The sequence below is a fragment of the Hemicordylus capensis genome, chromosome 4 (genome assembly GCF_027244095.1).
Source record: "Hemicordylus capensis ecotype Gifberg chromosome 4, rHemCap1.1.pri, whole genome shotgun sequence".
NCBI lineage: Eukaryota > Metazoa > Chordata > Lepidosauria > Squamata > Cordylidae > Hemicordylus > Hemicordylus capensis.
Genome location: NC_069660.1, coordinates 10,853,994 through 10,870,903, shown reverse-complemented (window position 1 = coordinate 10,870,903; position 16,910 = coordinate 10,853,994). Strand labels below are relative to the sequence as shown.

The following is a 16,910-nucleotide window of genomic DNA, read 5'->3' as shown; positions in this document are numbered from 1 at the left end:
ATGCACCACACACATGCATAGTGCATTGTAGGTATCTCCCCCACCTGGCAATGGCCAGGCACCCTTCTGTGTGCAGCCAGTACTGACACAGGGCCACTTAAACAGGGTTAAGGAGCACTCGCTCCCTTACCCTTGTTTAACAGCTGGGCTTCATAGCCAGGTCTGCTGCCAAGGAACCACCAGGAGCCTTGTGGTTCCTGGCAGTTCTCATGGGCAGGCAAGCCTGTGCTTGACTGCTTTCACCCTGACTTGGCTGCTCATGAGAACAGCCTCATTGTCTCATTTGTTTATTGAGTAGGATTGTGATCTGGCACAATCTGGAGAGGGTGCCTCCATCATTACATTGGCTAGCATGCTACGGAAGTCCCAAGGAAGCGATAAGATTTGTGATGCCATTGTTCCAGACCTAGAGGCAGCAGCATTGCCATAGAGAACTAGCAATGATAGCACCACAAGTGTTACCGTATTTCTTCCTTTTGCCGCAGATGGGCAAGACGGAGGTGATGCTGGTACCACCACCACCACCGGTTTTCTACAACAGAACTGCTGCCTCCATAGGATTTGTATATCATCTCAAACACTGATCTTTAGAGACCTGGGGTGGAGCAGAGTGGCAAAGGGTGCACACACGGTGCAGAATGCAGCCCATCTTTAATCAGAAAGTCCCAGATTTTAGTCTCACCTGCCCCCACCATAAGCTTATTGGCTGGCTTTAGACAAGCCAGTCTCATAGGGCCAGTTCATAAGGTTCAGTGGACCTGCTCTCAGTGGATCCCACTTTCATAGGGTTCAGTGACTCACGGTTCTGTCCCTGCCCTCTCTCTGCATTCAGACCTACTGCAGTCTCGCTGACCTGCAGAGTGGTGGGGGAACGGACTGTGTGGGCTTCCTTCTTTCTTGAAGGATAGCCTGCACAGCCAATAGGAGCCAAAGTGTGGGAGAAGCTTCCTCCCTGAACTCTGGTTGGAGGCAAAGGGAAACTGCATTCCTGGACTGGATGCGATGAAGACGCCACTGAAATTCAGTTATCGGTGGTGTAACTCATTACAAACTGCAGGTAATAAATTGAGTTAGTGGAAGGAATTGCAGACGTATTTTTTCTTTTAACTATAGTTCCCCAGGTTTGGACAATCAGCTAGCAAAACCAGAGGTGAATGGATCTCCAGTTTTGTGTTTCATCTGAACTCGGCCATAGTCTCAAGAAACTGACCTACCTTGCAAGATTCTTGTATGGGCTCCAAATAACATATGGGAAACACTTTGCTCAGAAGCATTATCAGTGCCAAGCATTATTATTAAATCCTCCCATGTAGGAGGAGAGGATGTCCCTGATTTCTTCAGCCTGTTCCTTTCCTGGTCTAGTTATTCACTCCATATGCTGCAATAAACAGGATATAGCATGCAGGACAGGAGACATTAGTGACAGGAACAAGAGATGGATCAACCAGGGTTATAACCTGGCAACACTAATCTTCAACAATATAGTGTGCTTAACTGTATGCTTTCTATGCTTTTTTGTTGTTGTTGTTTATAACAAAGCATGGACAATCCTCTGTAACTTTGTCTTTATTGAATATCTTGGTTTTTGCGCAAACCTTGCTCCCCTTACACCTTTCCTTATGACATATAGGCATCCTCCATACAAAACTACTCCCCCAACCTAGCAAGGGAAATCTGTATTTGGAAGCAGTTTTCTGCATGCACACAGCTGACTTCAAATATGTGCTTGTGACCCAGGGAAGTAGCTAGCTAGATCTTTCTTCATTGTGCATAGTGATGTGCATTGCCACTGAGAGTCACTGGCTCTTACACATAAATTGTGCACTGGAACGAGTTGGAGCTATAGTCTACATACTTCAGAGATCATCTACAGCCTTCTGCTTCAGCATTTACAAACCCATCCATAAGGCTCTTGACCGAAATTTCAGATAGCACAGGGACATAGTCCTTCCCAGTGGTTGCCGTTCATTTGTGAAAATTCTTTCCTTCTAGGTTAGAGAGGTCTGTTCAAATCGGAGCCTGTTCACCTTCCAGGAGAAATGCGAGGACAAAACACAGCCACATGCAGCATACCCAATGGTCCTGCAGTTTTTTAAAAACTGAAATGGGGGCTGTGAATCAAAGCAGTAGCACTAAGCTGGGTGCTTAACCTTTTCTCTAGAGGCCATTCTGCAAATGATGTCCTGTCAGTGGCTGGAAAAGATACATTTTCCCTCTCCTCTAGGAATTAAAACATGGGGTTTCTGACTGTAGAAACACTGTGTGAAGGAGATCCTGGCCATATTCTTCAAGATCTCCCTTGCCTTCTTCTAGTGTAACAAAGTCACCGTTTGGTGTCCTGTGTAAAGACAACCGACCTTTCTTTGATCTTTTGTTAGAATCAGCTACAGGATCCTTAAAGACATTGACCCCAAGGCTGTTGGTAACCACATAACTACATTTGAAGGTTTCTAAAACATGGGGTTGCTGCAGAGAGAAAAAAGCAGCTGGGGCATTTTGATCAGAAAATTGCCTGCAGAGAAATGCTTAAGCACCCCTCACCCCTCTGATCCAATTGAATTAGCTGTCCCTCTCCAAGAGCTGTGTTTCAGTTAAAACAAAAACCTGATGCAAAATCATGTGTGGGCCTTCCTCATATCTACTTTAGCCCCAAGACTTTTTTGTTTGGGCAGGCTTTTATGGCCAGGTGTAAGTAAGTACCAGGTAACTTGTAATTCAGCATAGTATTTTATTCCTCCTCCTTCTCCACCATCACCACCCACCTTAAACTCCTGTTTGCAGCCCCAAGAAGAGACAGGACAAAATTGAAATACTCAGAATTTTTTCCCCTTTCTTTTGAAATGTACTGTAACACATTCAACAAAGGAAAATAATCATAGTAATAATAAATTTCCAATCGCTATAGTACAAGATAAAGTGTGTTCCCATTCGATACATTACAAAAATGTCTTAAAATTGTACATCAGTACCAAAGGCATTATGAAATATTCTTTGGAGCAGGAACAAATGTGCAAGAAAGCCAAGGCAACACAGCAAATGAAAGGATGCCGAGAAGCCATCTTTGCTGTCAGAACAACGATCCAAGATCGAATGCTTGGTTGAGTGTGTGCGGTGAGCAGCGTGGTGTTGAGGGGGCAGCAGAAAGCCCCTTAGTGGACAAACCTAATACAACAGCAACTTTGCCCTGCCTGGAAAATCCATCACCACCTATAGAACAGAGCTACAGTATCATATTGCACCACTGAGCCATCTAACTCTTCTTTCACACATTGGTTAGGAATGGATCGATGCCAGCATGAAAAATGTACTGTAACACAGCTATTGTGGCATGTTTCATCCCATGTAGCCCACTCCAAGTTTCTATTCATAACGGATTGCTAGAAAGGTTAAAATGAAGTTCGCATACATGGGCTATTTTCTGTGTTGGGAAGCCCAGATCCAGTGGTAGCTGTAGGGAATACCAAGCACATGAAAACCCGTGCCCCCCGAGGCATATGCACAATCCCCATTCACACCCCAAATACTCATCTAACCAGTTGAATAGGACTCAGATGAACATCATGGTGTGGGTGGAGATGTGCATCTGAAACACAGCAGCAAGGCTGCTGATGCCCTTGGATATTGCTTGATGGATATGGGCAATTTTCCTAACGAGTTTAAGCAGATGGTAATTCCTATCCTGCTATTCAAACATTCAAAGCCCTAGGTTAATCCACTTCCAAATTATTTTCTTAAGAGGCAGGTGGATCAAAAATAAAGATGCAGATGTAACACTGGAAAGGCAACATGATATTATTCTCCAAAGAAAACCGGCATTCGTTGAGCAGGCTTGCAGAGTTTGGCAGAATCTTCCCTGGGAAATAAGAGAGGTGTGTGGCCCTTACTACATTCCCACTTACAAAGATGCATGTTCGTTGTTGTTGGACCTTCCTTATAATATGGCCTTAGTACAGGAAAAGGACTTAGATTCCTTAGGGTTGAAGGGTGAGTGGTCTTTGATTTCCATCACTGGCATCATCGCCTAATCTCAGAAGATCCCACTGCATGAGTCTGGTCTCAGCCTCCTTCTCCTTTCATGGTGTGGGCCATGGCCTAGTCCTCACTCAGGTAGGAAACTCATGCCTGGGCAGTACAACTGCAGGTTGGGGTTGATATAACTTAATATCCTCTGAACAACAACCTCAACGCAGAGAAAGGTAGTGTGGCAAGGAGAAGGCTAGGCTAGAAAACAAACTCTTTGAGAAAATGCTTTCCTTGATGTAGTTTTCTGTGTGTGGCAATGCCGTGACAATGGAAGAGTGTTCCATTGTATGAGCCCTCCATCTGCAGTTTGAAGGGGTACAACCAAGACACAGGTTTACCATCTCAGTGAGATGTGGGCCTATGTGTTCCTGTGAAGGTGTACATCAAGGTGTGTATATATGGATTTGTACACACAGGGGTGTGCATATATGGGTCTGTACAAGCGGCAACACACACATCATTTGGCAGCCAAAGTTATATTGTCCTTAGGTACAACCCAAGAGGAAAAGAAATGGCACTAGCCCCATTGAAACCAGTGGGCCTAGAACAAAAGGTTGCATAACTCCCATCCATTTGCAAATTTGCTTCCAGAACCAAGTCAAGGTCTGGTTTTAACCTTGAAATCCCTTTATAGCCTGGGACCTGCATACCTTAGAGAAGACGCCTACCTTTATGAGGTAGGGCTCTATGGTGAATTCTTACAGCAGAAGAGCTCAGGAGGGTGACAGGTAGAAACAAAGCCTTTTCTGCCTTAAACCCAAGGCTCTGGAATGAGCTCCTAGCAGAGATGTGGCAATGCAGCTCCTTATTCCGAAAACCATGCAAGGCAGATCTGTTTGGGCAGGCTTATAAGACAGGAGCTGTGGAAGAAGAGCCTGGTAAAGAAGCTTGTCTCTTCCGCTTTGCAGAATTATGGATCCAGCCAGTGTTTTATTGAAGCTTAAATTTTGGTTCTGAAGCCACATCAAACGAGGCCAGAGGTGGAATAAAAATAGAAATAAACACCATCTGGGAGGCTTGTGTGAGAGCCTCCCCACAGTTGTACACAGCTAATATGCACATGTGCAACGCTCCACCTCCCCACGGATTACCACATTCAGAAGTGGGGCTGCTTTACCTCCCTGGCTTCTAACTTGATTGGCAGTGCCTGGTCTTGCTTTAGTGGTTCGTTTCCCTGGTGGATTGCATCCCTTTTCTTCTGTAGTACATGAGAGAATGTTTATATAGCATTCACCTTGTGCATAACTCACAGCCCTGATGAGAGACATGGTGAATAGGCAGAAATACAGCATTCATGAGCAGACTGGTATTCTTTCACTATGTTGCTTTGCTTGTCCCCTATCTTTCTTGAATTAGTCAAGAAATGTCTCATATCTTTTGCGTTCTGGTAAAATATTGTCCTCATATAAGTATAGAAAAGCATTCAAATGCAGCATTCCTCATAACAATTTCTAAAAGGAGGGGTATTTCTCTTTCTGTCCAATGACACAGTCCAGACACACAACTGGCAAGTCATGTTTAATACATGATTTGGTGTTGTCTAGGAAGTAATTTAATTGCAGGCTTATTACACATAACAAGATGCAAAGCCTCAACAAGGAGCCCAAAACATAACGTTTATTGGGGAAAATTCAGCATGCTTGGCCTGTATTGGTATAAACCTTCTCCGGGGCACAGAAAAATTGATTGATACTTGGAAGAGGTTCCACAAGTAGTGAAAAACCTCAGAAGGGTATGATGTCTTGAGCCCTATTCACGTGGTATGTTCAACGCATGTGCAATTTGTGTGCAGGGCACACATACAATTATTTACACATTATGTTCAATGCACATACAGTGGTACTCTTCCTATCTGCACCCTGCACTTGAAACACATGCACAGTCATTCACACAAAAACATGCACATGTGTACACCTTGTGCACACATGCAATGTAATGTCTGAATGGGGCTTCAGTTTCCTATTCTGGTGCTGCCCTTTTTTTCTTCACCTTTTAGGTAGCAGACAGCCTCCATAATGGGCAATTTATTCTCGATTCATTAATATACGTTATTACTCCCACACCCATCCCCTATAGATGCATCCCTTATTACTTCATCTCATCTGAGCAGTCAAAAAATTAACAATGTATTTCTGTCTTCATGCAAGGCAGATTTTGCAAGAGCTAAAATGCTAAGCTGAAAAGAAATTAACTGAACGTCTGAACTGAGTTGCTACATCAGACTAAGGGGTCCTTCCAGTCCAACAGAGCTCAACCAAGGGCTTCCTGGAAGCCCCCAAGCCAGGGGCAAGGACCCCAGTCCACCACTACTGTGTCTCCTCTCACCTACCAACTGGCAAGCAGAGGCATACAGAAGTTCCATTTAGTGGTCATGGAGAGACTTCTCCTAACATAACATGGGGAGACTTCTCTATGAATTTGTGCCATCCCCTTGAAAGCCATCTCTGCCAGTGGCCGCCACCTCCTCTGGTGGCAGTGAAATCTGTAAGTTAAATTATGAATCAGCCTCTGAATGAGGGCCTGCCCCCCTCCCCATCTCTGTACTGTGCCGACAGTCTCTCAATTTCACTGGGCGACCTTAAGTTCTACTAGCAGAAGCATTAAAAGTGGTCTTTCCCCACTTTTAAAAAAATACAGAAATGGCGTATGTGAATTCCAAGCTCCAGAGATCCTGCTCCAGCTCCAACCACATGCAAAAGGGTGCTGATATATGCTGGAGAAGAGTGTGGCTGGGGGTGCACATGGACATGAACACGAGAATGTGCATCCCATTCAGAAAAATATGGCTGCAATCCAGACGAGCCCACATTGCTTTTGCAAGAGAGAATCGGGGTGTGATACTCTACCCCCCGGTGCTGAATCACAAACCACTTCTTCAGAATGGTTTGGAGTTAAAGCCACGAGTGTGCACAGCATTGGTCTGCAAGACCCAGTCTTGGAGGCTGGAGTTAGGGCCTGCTTCTTTGGGAGCTCTGTACACAAGAGGTTCATAAATGGTACTCCCAACTTAATGAGAGCTAGTGCCATATAATGGCTGTGCTACAAATCAGGAAGCAGGGGAGTAACCAGTTGCAGGGGAGTAACAGCAGGAGAGAGGGCATGCCCCCAACTCCTGCCTGTGGCTTCCAGCGGCGTCTGGTGGGCCACTGTGTGAAACAGGATGCTGGACTAGATGGGCCTCCCTGGGCCTGATCCAGCAGGACTGTTCTTATGTTCTTAAGTCACTGATTCAGATCTCATTTCTGCCAATTTATTAGGTAACCTTGGGCAAGCCCTCTCAGTCCCATATCTACAATACCAGGATACTACGACTTAATTACCTTACAACACAGCTTCCCAATCTTGGGTCCCTGGATGTTGTTGGACTACAACTCCCAACATCCCCAGCCACTGGGGATGAGAGGTGCTGTAGTCCAGCAACATCCAGGGATCCAAGATCAGGAACCTCGGTCTTACAGGAATGTACCAAAGATGACCACACATCTGAAGCACTTTCAACACTGAACAGCAGTATACAAATGCGAAGTGCTTTTAATTTTCTTCTTGTACAAGTAGCTGCAGAGGGCAATTTGCATTAGGGATGTGCCGTGGGGGAGCGGGTTGAACCCTCCCCCCCATATCGCAACCCTAACTGCTTCCCACCAAAGCTGAGTTAGCTACCGAAGATAAAAACTTATGGGCACAATTTGTGCCTGTTCATTTTCCACTCAGTGACTAATAGCAGTTTAGGGGGGATTTAGTTCAGGTTATCAGAATGGGTGCAAAGGGTTAATTCCCCCCCCCACACACACACATACACGCTGTGGCCCCAATGCAAAGTGAGGCACCCCTATGGCTGCTTCTCCAAGAGGAAACCTACATTGGGGTTCCAATCCAATGAGCTCCAGGCAAGGAGGTATTTCCTGGTATGGAGCATCTTATTGCCTTGGAGCTCTTTAAATGCATCTAACTGGGAATGCATCTATGAACTTGTGCATCTAACTAGGAATGCATCTATGAACCTGTAGTCTTGTTAAGTGGGACAGCAGCCTATTTCCCTGGAATGGACCGACTTGGGGAAGAGAGCTGATCTTCTGGTAGCAAACATGACTTGTCCCCTTTGCTAAGCAGGGTTCACTCTGGTTTGCATTTGAATGGGTGACTACACATGAACACTGCCTGCTTCAGATAGTCTCCTTAGGGAATGGGGTCATAGCTCAGTGGTAGAGCATCTGCTTTGAATGCAGATGCTCCCAGGTTCACTTCCTGATATCTCCCGGTAGAGCTGGGAGAGACTACTGCCAGAAACCTTGGAGAGCCGCTGCCAGTCAGTGTGGACACCACTGAGCCAAATGGACCCAAAGTCTGACTAAGCAGAAGGCAGCTTCCTAATTCCTAATTTTGTATCCCCTGTATTTCTGTCCTATACAAAAGTATAAAGGCATAGTGCCTCAGAGACGAAGTGGTAAACCAGTATTCCTTAGTACAAACCCAGTTTCTGGTATGAACTTATGAGGTTGTGGGCAAAGCACTGCCCTCTTAGCTTCAGCCCCACCTCTTCATATGTAATGGCCTACTTGGCAGGATTGCTGTGAACCTTAGTGAGCTCACTCATATACATTATACATTCATTTTGGACACTCCGTGCTGCTCTGCGAATGCTGAAAACCAGTGACTGACATTCTGGTTGCAGAAGCACTGATGCAAGGGGAAAGCCCCAGTGTTTCTGAAAAGCTCAACTAACTCAATTCCACTGCTCGCTCAGCAAATGGGGCAAATTTTGACAACCTCCCCTTCTCCGTGCTCTGTACCACCCTCAAATATGTCCCCAAGGGTCATGCAGCCCTCAGGAACATCTTTTCGGGTGGCACGGAGGGTTTCTGGGGGAAGGGGAGGTTGTCAAAAATCTCTCTCTCTCTCTCTCTCTCTCTCACACACACACACACACACACACAGAGTGTTAGTCTGGTTGTCTTCAGACTAACTTCAGCGTTAGTCTTCAGATGCACAAACGTTACACCAGTGCTTCTCCTGTTGCACCAGTGCTGCATTAGTCAGGATGCAGCCAGTATTATTAATCAGATGTCTCAACATATACCACCAAGGTGCATGTCATAGAACTCAAGAATTCACACTTTGTTGCAGAAGATAGATATTATATGTGGTAAATTCACAGATGTTCAGTACAGGAGGACCTCATTTTTCACAGGGGTTAAGTTCCTGTCTACAACCGTGAATGCCAAAACCACAATATTTGAAACCTTGTAGTTACAGGAAACTTGGGTTTAGGATCCTCAGCACATATAAAAGTGCTATATATCACCACAAGAGAAGGGGAGCAGAAAAAAGAGGAGTACAGCACAGCTCTGCAAGTAACGGCCCACCAAACCCCCAAATCCTCTGAATTTCACCAAAAAACCCAACAAAAAGTCCTCTAAATACCGGGGGGGGGGGGGTGGGTAGGCAGAGGCCCAACATGACTCCACACTGCCTCCAAGCCAGAAATGACACAAAAAATGACATTGCAAGTATGAAATGTGCAGGCAGGAACCGCAAATAGCTGAAAATCACCCCCACAAAAATGGCTAACAGGTGTCTATAGCCCAAACATGGATTGTTGAAACCATGATGGGAGAATCCATGGAAAACAAGGGTCCCTTGGATATCAACATCACCTGTCAAATCTACCACGACAGTAGCAAATTTACCCCTGCTGCGATGGATGTTCCCTGCTACCATTTGCACATCACTACATGTTCTGCAATGTTCCTTTTTGCAAAGATCTGGGTGCTCTTCCCCCCAGAGCTCTGAATGGAAATCTGGCCCCGCAACCCCCCCCCCCCGCGAGGGGGCACATGCTCCTTAAAATGTCCCGGGGGCAGGGGTGGCTGTGCTGTGCTGCCACCAGCCCACACTGCACTGGGTGGCCAAGCATGCATGCAACTGTGCTGAGGGCAGGCTGCGGCCAGCCTGTGGTCTGTTCGCGACCCGCCCAACCTCCTCTCATGTGCAGAGCAGGAGCTTCTCCGCCTGCCCTGCAGCGCATCTGCACAGTGTGAGCAAGCACATGATGCACATATTGTGCAAGCCAGGAGCGGAGGGTCTTGTGAGGGAGTTATGATGAGGCCAGCACAGCAGTCCCTTTGAAAAGGAGGAGAAAGGACCTCATGGAGAGAGAAGTAGAAGGCTGAGGATGGCGGAAGAGTGCTCAGAACGCGCACTGCCACCTCATGTGCTTCGACTCTGGCTTCCTCTCCCTGGTTGCTGCAGCTTTGGCAGCCCCAGCCAACAGCCGCGCTGGAGAACCGACGCAAAGGAGACCTCTTGAAGAGGTAAGTGTGTGTTTGTGTGTGTGTGTGTGTGCGTGTGTGGAGAAATCCCAAAGCCCCAGGAGTACAGTACCTTTTAAAAACAAGGATGGACCAAAATGTCACAAAATACTCCAAAAGCTTTTGGAGTATGCAGAATGCTTCTTCAGGCTGGATCTTCAGCAAAACATTAAGGGGAAGGGGAGGGAGAGGAAAAGGTGAGCATGATGTAAAAGATCTAAAACAGTCTTTATAAGCTGATTCATCACGCCTCCCTTCCTTTTCTCCACCCCACTGCCTGTTTTGCTTAAGGTCCAGCCTGAAGAAGAGTTCTGGAGGAGTTTGCTCACTGCTTTGAGATACTATGTGGTCCCAATAAAAGGAAGTTCCCTACCGTGAGGCCACTTGGCTGTTCTCTAAATACATGTTAAAAAATACTCTGTGTCATTGCGCATGTCACCGTGTGTATGTATAAAGGGATAGTGCTTATGGCAGGGGGTGGGTGCAAAAGGTCTCTAGGTCCAGGCTCCAAAATTACCTACCTGTAGGTGCATCTCTAACAACAGTCTTGGCTCCCACTCATCTCAGCTGGCATACATTTGCAAGCAAAGGCTGAGAGTGCATATTATGTAAGCTAGCCTCAGAAACACATGGCCACTATATTGTAAATAAAATTTTCACAACCTTTCAACAGGAATGAGGGCCATGAGCAGGGTTCCCTCTAAGGCACACACATGTGCACGCGCACACAAGTTTTTGGTTGTCTGCTCAGTTAATATTTGATCCTGCTCAGGCTGATTCAGGAAGGCCCCACTCTGAATGCATGTTTGCACAACACTGCCTTGATACTGCTGCCTGGGGGTGGAAACCTCATTCTGCACATAGAAGAAGAAAACATAAATGGAACATTGGCCATGAGTGACATTATTTCAGAACTAAAACTATCAACTTGGTGAACAACTATCAAAAATTTGTATTTACCTCTCTTTAAGCATAGTCTAAGGCAATAGGGCATCAACACCTGTAATGCACCAAAGGCCCAATGGCCCAGTGTATTCATATTCAGTATTAACTCCACGACAAAAAAGACCCTCACTCCAGCTATTGAAGTGACCACAAACAGTTGTGAGGGAACTCTGTCCCATGTCTGTGTGGTCCACATCACTCACTACAGCTCGAGAACTTAAGAACATAAGAAACAGCCCTGCTGGATCAGGCCCAAGGCCTATCTAGTCCAACATCCTGTTTCCCACCCTGGCCCACCAGATGCCTCTGAGAAGCCCCCAGGCAAGAGGTGAGGGTGTGCCCTCCCTGCTGCTGTTGCTCCCCTGCAACTGGCATTGAGAGGCATCTTGCCTCTGAGGCTGGAAGTGGCCTATAGCCCTCAGACTAGTAGCCATTGAAAGACCTGTCCTCTGTGAATTTGTCTAAGCCCCTTTTAAAGCCATCCAAGCTAGTGGCCATCACCACATCCCGTGGTAGAGAAGTCCATAGATTAATTACGCACTGTGTGGAAAAGTACTTCCTTTTGTCAGTCCTAAACTTCCGGGCTACCAGTTCCTTGGGAGGACCCCTGGTTCTAGTGTTGTCTAAATTATATCAGTGATAAATGCCAAGGGTTTATACATCTGCATCCTTCTGCCAGCAAAGCCAAGGTTTACCTAGGCCAAACAGGGCAGTCTCTTGAGTAGGAAACGAATGGGCACAAATCAGACATTAGATACAGCAGAAGCAAATATCTGCCGTTCCTTAAGATGTCCTATTTCTAAACTCAGGTTCAGAAGCAAAAAAAAAAAAAAGGCTTAACAGACAGGTACATCAGACAAGTGCTGGACTGGAGTTCATTCATCAGCTTTGAATCATGATTCATATTAGTTGATGCACTACAGACAACAATGATCTTATGCCTGACGCCATGCGTGTTGAGGCTAAGATGATGCTGGGAATGATGATGCTAAGGATGGTGCTAAGATAATGTTAAGGCTAGATGATGCTGGGAATGATGATGCTAAGGATGATGCTAAGATGATATTGAGGCTAAGATGATGCTTTGCATGCAGAAGATCCCAAGTTCTCAATCCCTGGCACCTCCAGGTAGGACAGGGGGAAACTTGTTTGAAACCCTAGAGAGCTGCTGTGAATTAAATGTAGAGCAGAGTTTCCCACCCTCAGGTCCCTAAATGATGTTCCCATCATCCCCAGTAACAATGGCCTTCTGTCACTGGCAGGGGATGATGGGAGTTGTAGTCCATCATCATCTAGTCGGGAACCTCTGGTATAAATGATACTGAGCTAGAGAGACCAAATAGTCTGACATGGACTAAGGTAGCTCTATAAAGCCCCAGCACTGCACCTCTGCTTTCAGGATATGTTCCTTCACTTCAAACATTTTTACACTGCACAACATTTCTCCCCATTCTCTACTCCCAGACTCATCTATGTTTGTATCCCTTATATTCCAAAGCACATCATCTGTTAAGTCTCAAGATGCTGCAAGACACTGTTAGTGGGAAGAGACCATGCCTGAGCACTGCTCCGTGAACTCTTGCAGAGGTGCAAGCAGAAGACTTCTCACAGAGCAGCACCCACAATGCATCTGTCAGGAGATGGTGTTGCTGTATGGGCGGGGGGAAACACACACACAGCGAAGAAAGAAGGTGCAGGCTGCAGCCTATAAACACTGGAAGGGCTTGTGGAAAGTCTTGCACAGAAGCTTCCAGAGATGAGAGAACTCTGGACCTGGGTCACCTTCCTCACAGAGCGCTCTTCTGCTAAGTCAGAGGCCGCCCTTCCATGGATGAGAGGCTTTCTAGAAGCAGAAGGGCTCCTTTAGTTCCAAGCCTCTATTCTTCTTGCTGCAAAATACCACTCCAGCTAGCATTCATTCTTTTTATGATCTTGAATATGCACTTTCCTTTTTTTGACGCTGGCTGACTTCCTGACTACTAGCCCTGTGCGGGTCCAACCAACAGAGATGCACACACACAGAGGCTGCACAGCTGAGTGGATGCTCAAAGTTGCACACTCTTGTGCTCTCGGTCTGCTTGCGCAACAAGGAGAGTGGATAGCCCTGCACCATATATGGACCGAGGAAGAGGTCTAACAGCAGGAGGCATGCCACAGGTTGTGCAAGTGTGCCTTGCACTTCATTAGTCTAGCGTCACAAGTGTGCCTTGCACATCACTAGTCTGGAATGCAAGCTCCCAACATAACAGAACTGGATAGCATAACATTCTTATGGTAGGAACATAGGAAGCTGCCATATAGTGAGTCAGACCATTGGTCTATCTAGCTCAGGATTGTCTTCACAGACTGGCAGCAGCTTCTCCATGGTGGCAGGCAGGAATCTCTCTCAGCCCTATCTTGGAGAAGCCAGGGAGGGAACTTGGAACCTTCTGCTCTTCCCAGAGCAGCTCCATCCTGAGGGGAATATCTTGCAGTGCTCACACTTCTAGTCTCCCATTCATATGCAACCAGGGCAGACCCTGCTTAGCTAAGGGGACAAGTCATGCTTGCTACCACAAGACCAGCTCTCCTCTGGTCTTGTGGTAGACCAGAGGAGGTAGTGCAACACGTAGCATTAGTCTAAATGCCATCCATTCATTCCATCCCAATCTGGCACAATGGTCGAATCCCCATCATGGGAAACACCGAAGATGAGAGTAAGTGTGTCTACCTAGAAAGAGCCTCCTCTAGTGCAAGTTCTTTATGCGAGGGCATGCTTCGGAGTGACTATATTTGGCTTAAGTTCAAGCACACCAATTAAGCAGTTCTGTTGGCGAGAAGGGTGGGAAGTGGACATTCTGGCAATGATGGGAGTTGTAGTCCCACAACATGTGGGGACCCAAGTTTGAGAACCGGCAGCCTAGGCTGACAAAGAGGAGAGGAGAATGGTCTTTAGGTACCACCAACAAAGCAGTGCCCTGGCAAGCATCTGCTATGACATACCTTGCTGAATAACAAATGGCTACAGTTGCTCAATAGATACGGACTGCCTTTCACACCATGACTTGCATCACATCGTGACTTGCATCTCACATTTTTGAGAGTGCAAGCTAAGACAGAAGATTGAATTGAAAATGTCCTCCCCTGATCTATACCAAATATTTATAAATGGACGCTGGGAATCCACCTCCCTGGCTTTGCACACTGCTTGCTTTTCTTCCTAGCGGTTCCATACTAGAACATTACTAGGCTTTTAAAACAGTGAAAAAGAAAAAGGCTGCAAACCTCATTTGACACCACTTGTAAATAGATACAGGCCGGGGAAATCAAGGCAAGTAGCCCCAGACTGGGCCCAAATTTTACAAAACAGAAACAAAGAGGAATCAGGGAATATCCACAGAATTTGGGTCAGGTTGGAGGGAAAAAAGGAGTTTTCTTTGCAGGCAGTGTGGTGTATGCTGAAGCAGCCAGGCACAATATAAAGTGTGGATGTTACCCCTTAGAGTTGCAAGATCCAGAGGCTGTTAGCCTCCATTTAACCTATGACCTCCTGTATCTAAAGCAAAGTGTCTTTCATCACAGCAAAGCATCTCTTTCTTTGTACATTGACCACAAGACTTTTGATCTTTTGAGCTGCTGCATTCCTCCTGATGGAATTCCAGGCTTCACCGATGCCCTGCTTTGGAGGCACTGCAAGGCATTCTTATCACGGAAGATTGCTCCTCGGCTGCTTCCACAAATGACACAATGAATGCCTCTTCTCCCCTCTGGTCTTTTTGAAATTGCAAACGTAGCTACTGCAGCATATAGTGTGGAAAACAGCCATTCTAAATGGGAACCGTTGACCCTAGAGATGTGGCTATGAAACATGTATGATCTAACGAGCAGAAAGCAGAACTCAATCCTTGCAAATGGACACAGTCTTAAAGGATGAGCATTTGTCGTTTCCAGCCACCATTTCCTACCACAGCACACGGACTTTCCTCCAAGGGGGCATGTTCTTCCCACATCGGAGAACAATATTCCAAAGAGTGCAAAAACATTTAAAGATCCAAGCATGCATGTCGAAAGCTGGTCTGAGATGCCATCTTGCAGATGTGATTTTTAAAAAAAATAAAAATAAAAATTGAAGCATCTCATGTGAAAGCAGCCTCATGGCCCACAGAGTTTGCTGTTCATTGTATTCAAGCACTCCAGCTGAAGCTGCAGCCCTATCCTGACCCAATATTACAACATAATTTTCTTTTTTGTTACTCAAAATTTGTACACGTGTCACTCGGACACCAGGCATTGCTTGTGAAACCCTTACTATGGTATGCTCCATCCTTGGAAGATCCTACTGCTAATTTCCACACAATTATGATTAAACAACCATTTGTTGATACACACAATGTGCATAAGATCTGGTTCCCCCTCCCCGAAGACATAACTAGGGACACAGTTCCTTTGTATCACCAGCTTATTTTTGCGGATGATCCAATAGCTCACTGCCACTACCTATTATTAGTAAAAAACTGTTACTCACCAATTACTCAACCACTCTTTAGTGATGCCTGTGACCTCTTGAACTGAAAACATTATCGAGAGCCATGGATACCAACCCTGGAGTACAATAATAATTTCACCTATCAATTTTAGAAAGGTAGTAAGAAAGAAATCCAGACATTTCAAGGCATCAAATGATTCACTACAATGTCCTCTCTGTGCAGAGAACTGGCACAGCAACTGCTCCCCCACCCCCAGAATAAGATGCGACAAACATCCACAACATCTGGGTCACCGAATGTTAGCTCTTCATCTTCTGAAGATGCTCAGAATGTAGACACCACGACCAGCCCATGCTCTGGAAGATGTTGCCCTCACTGTCTAGGAGTCGACCAGCCCATGTCACTGAAAGGTCCCTCACCCGTTGCTGACCGTGGTGGAGGCCCACAGGGTGTGCAGAGATCGGAATCTGTATCGGACTCCCCTTCTGCAATGTAGGGTCTGATTTTAGCCACAGCTGTGTAACACCCGTTGTTAAGGACGTCCAAATTTTCTTTGGACTGAGAAATGCTAAATCCGCTGAAGGAACGTTCCAGTTCCTCATGGTCAACTGATGGGATGGAAATAGAGGTGTCGCTGTCCCTCAGGGCACTCTCTGGATGTTTGGCGGTAATGTCTTCATTCTTGGCATAGTCGGCACTGGCCCTGTTCCCACCGCTGTAGGCAGATAAGGAACGCTCATGTGAAGGTGGCGGTGGGATCCTAACCAAAGAACCAGGGTCACCAACTGGGGAGGTCCCGTGGCTCTGCCGCTGATATGGCTGCCAAGAAGTGGACGGGGGACATGAGTTGTTTGGCACCGTTGTGGCTGGTGGTGCAGAAAAATTCTTCTGTCCCATGGAACTCGTGGAGCGAATGATCTTGATAATGCAGCCGTTTTTGTCAATGTGCTCTCGGCTGTCTTCTGGACTGTGGTAGGGTGGTGCTGGATCTGGTTCTTTGGACCCAAAATAAGCTTCAGTTTCTGTTGGTGGGATCCCCATCCGTTGCATGTAGATGTTGACCAGGAAGTCCAACTTCTTCTCCATGGACAAAACCTGGAAAATATCAGAGAGGTTCCAGTGCATCATTAGTTACAAAATCACAGGCCCAGAAGGCCTTGTTCTTATT

General features: G+C 46.3%; 1 protein-coding gene across 6 annotated transcripts in view; it reads right to left on the bottom strand.

Annotated features, from left to right (window-relative positions):
* Nucleotides 1–2,804: 2,804 nt before the first annotated feature.
* KCNQ2 (potassium voltage-gated channel subfamily Q member 2) overlaps nucleotides 2,805–16,910 on the bottom strand; it is a 178,862-nt gene continuing 164,756 nt past the window's right edge. For all 6 annotated transcript variants that reach the window (XM_053245603.1, XM_053245602.1, XM_053245598.1 and 3 more), the window contains one exon: nucleotides 2,805–16,837. In XM_053245603.1, coding sequence (XP_053101578.1) covers nucleotides 16,115–16,837 — 723 coding nt within the window. In that variant the 3' untranslated portion in view covers nucleotides 2,805–16,114. The remainder of the gene's footprint in view (nucleotides 16,838–16,910) is intronic.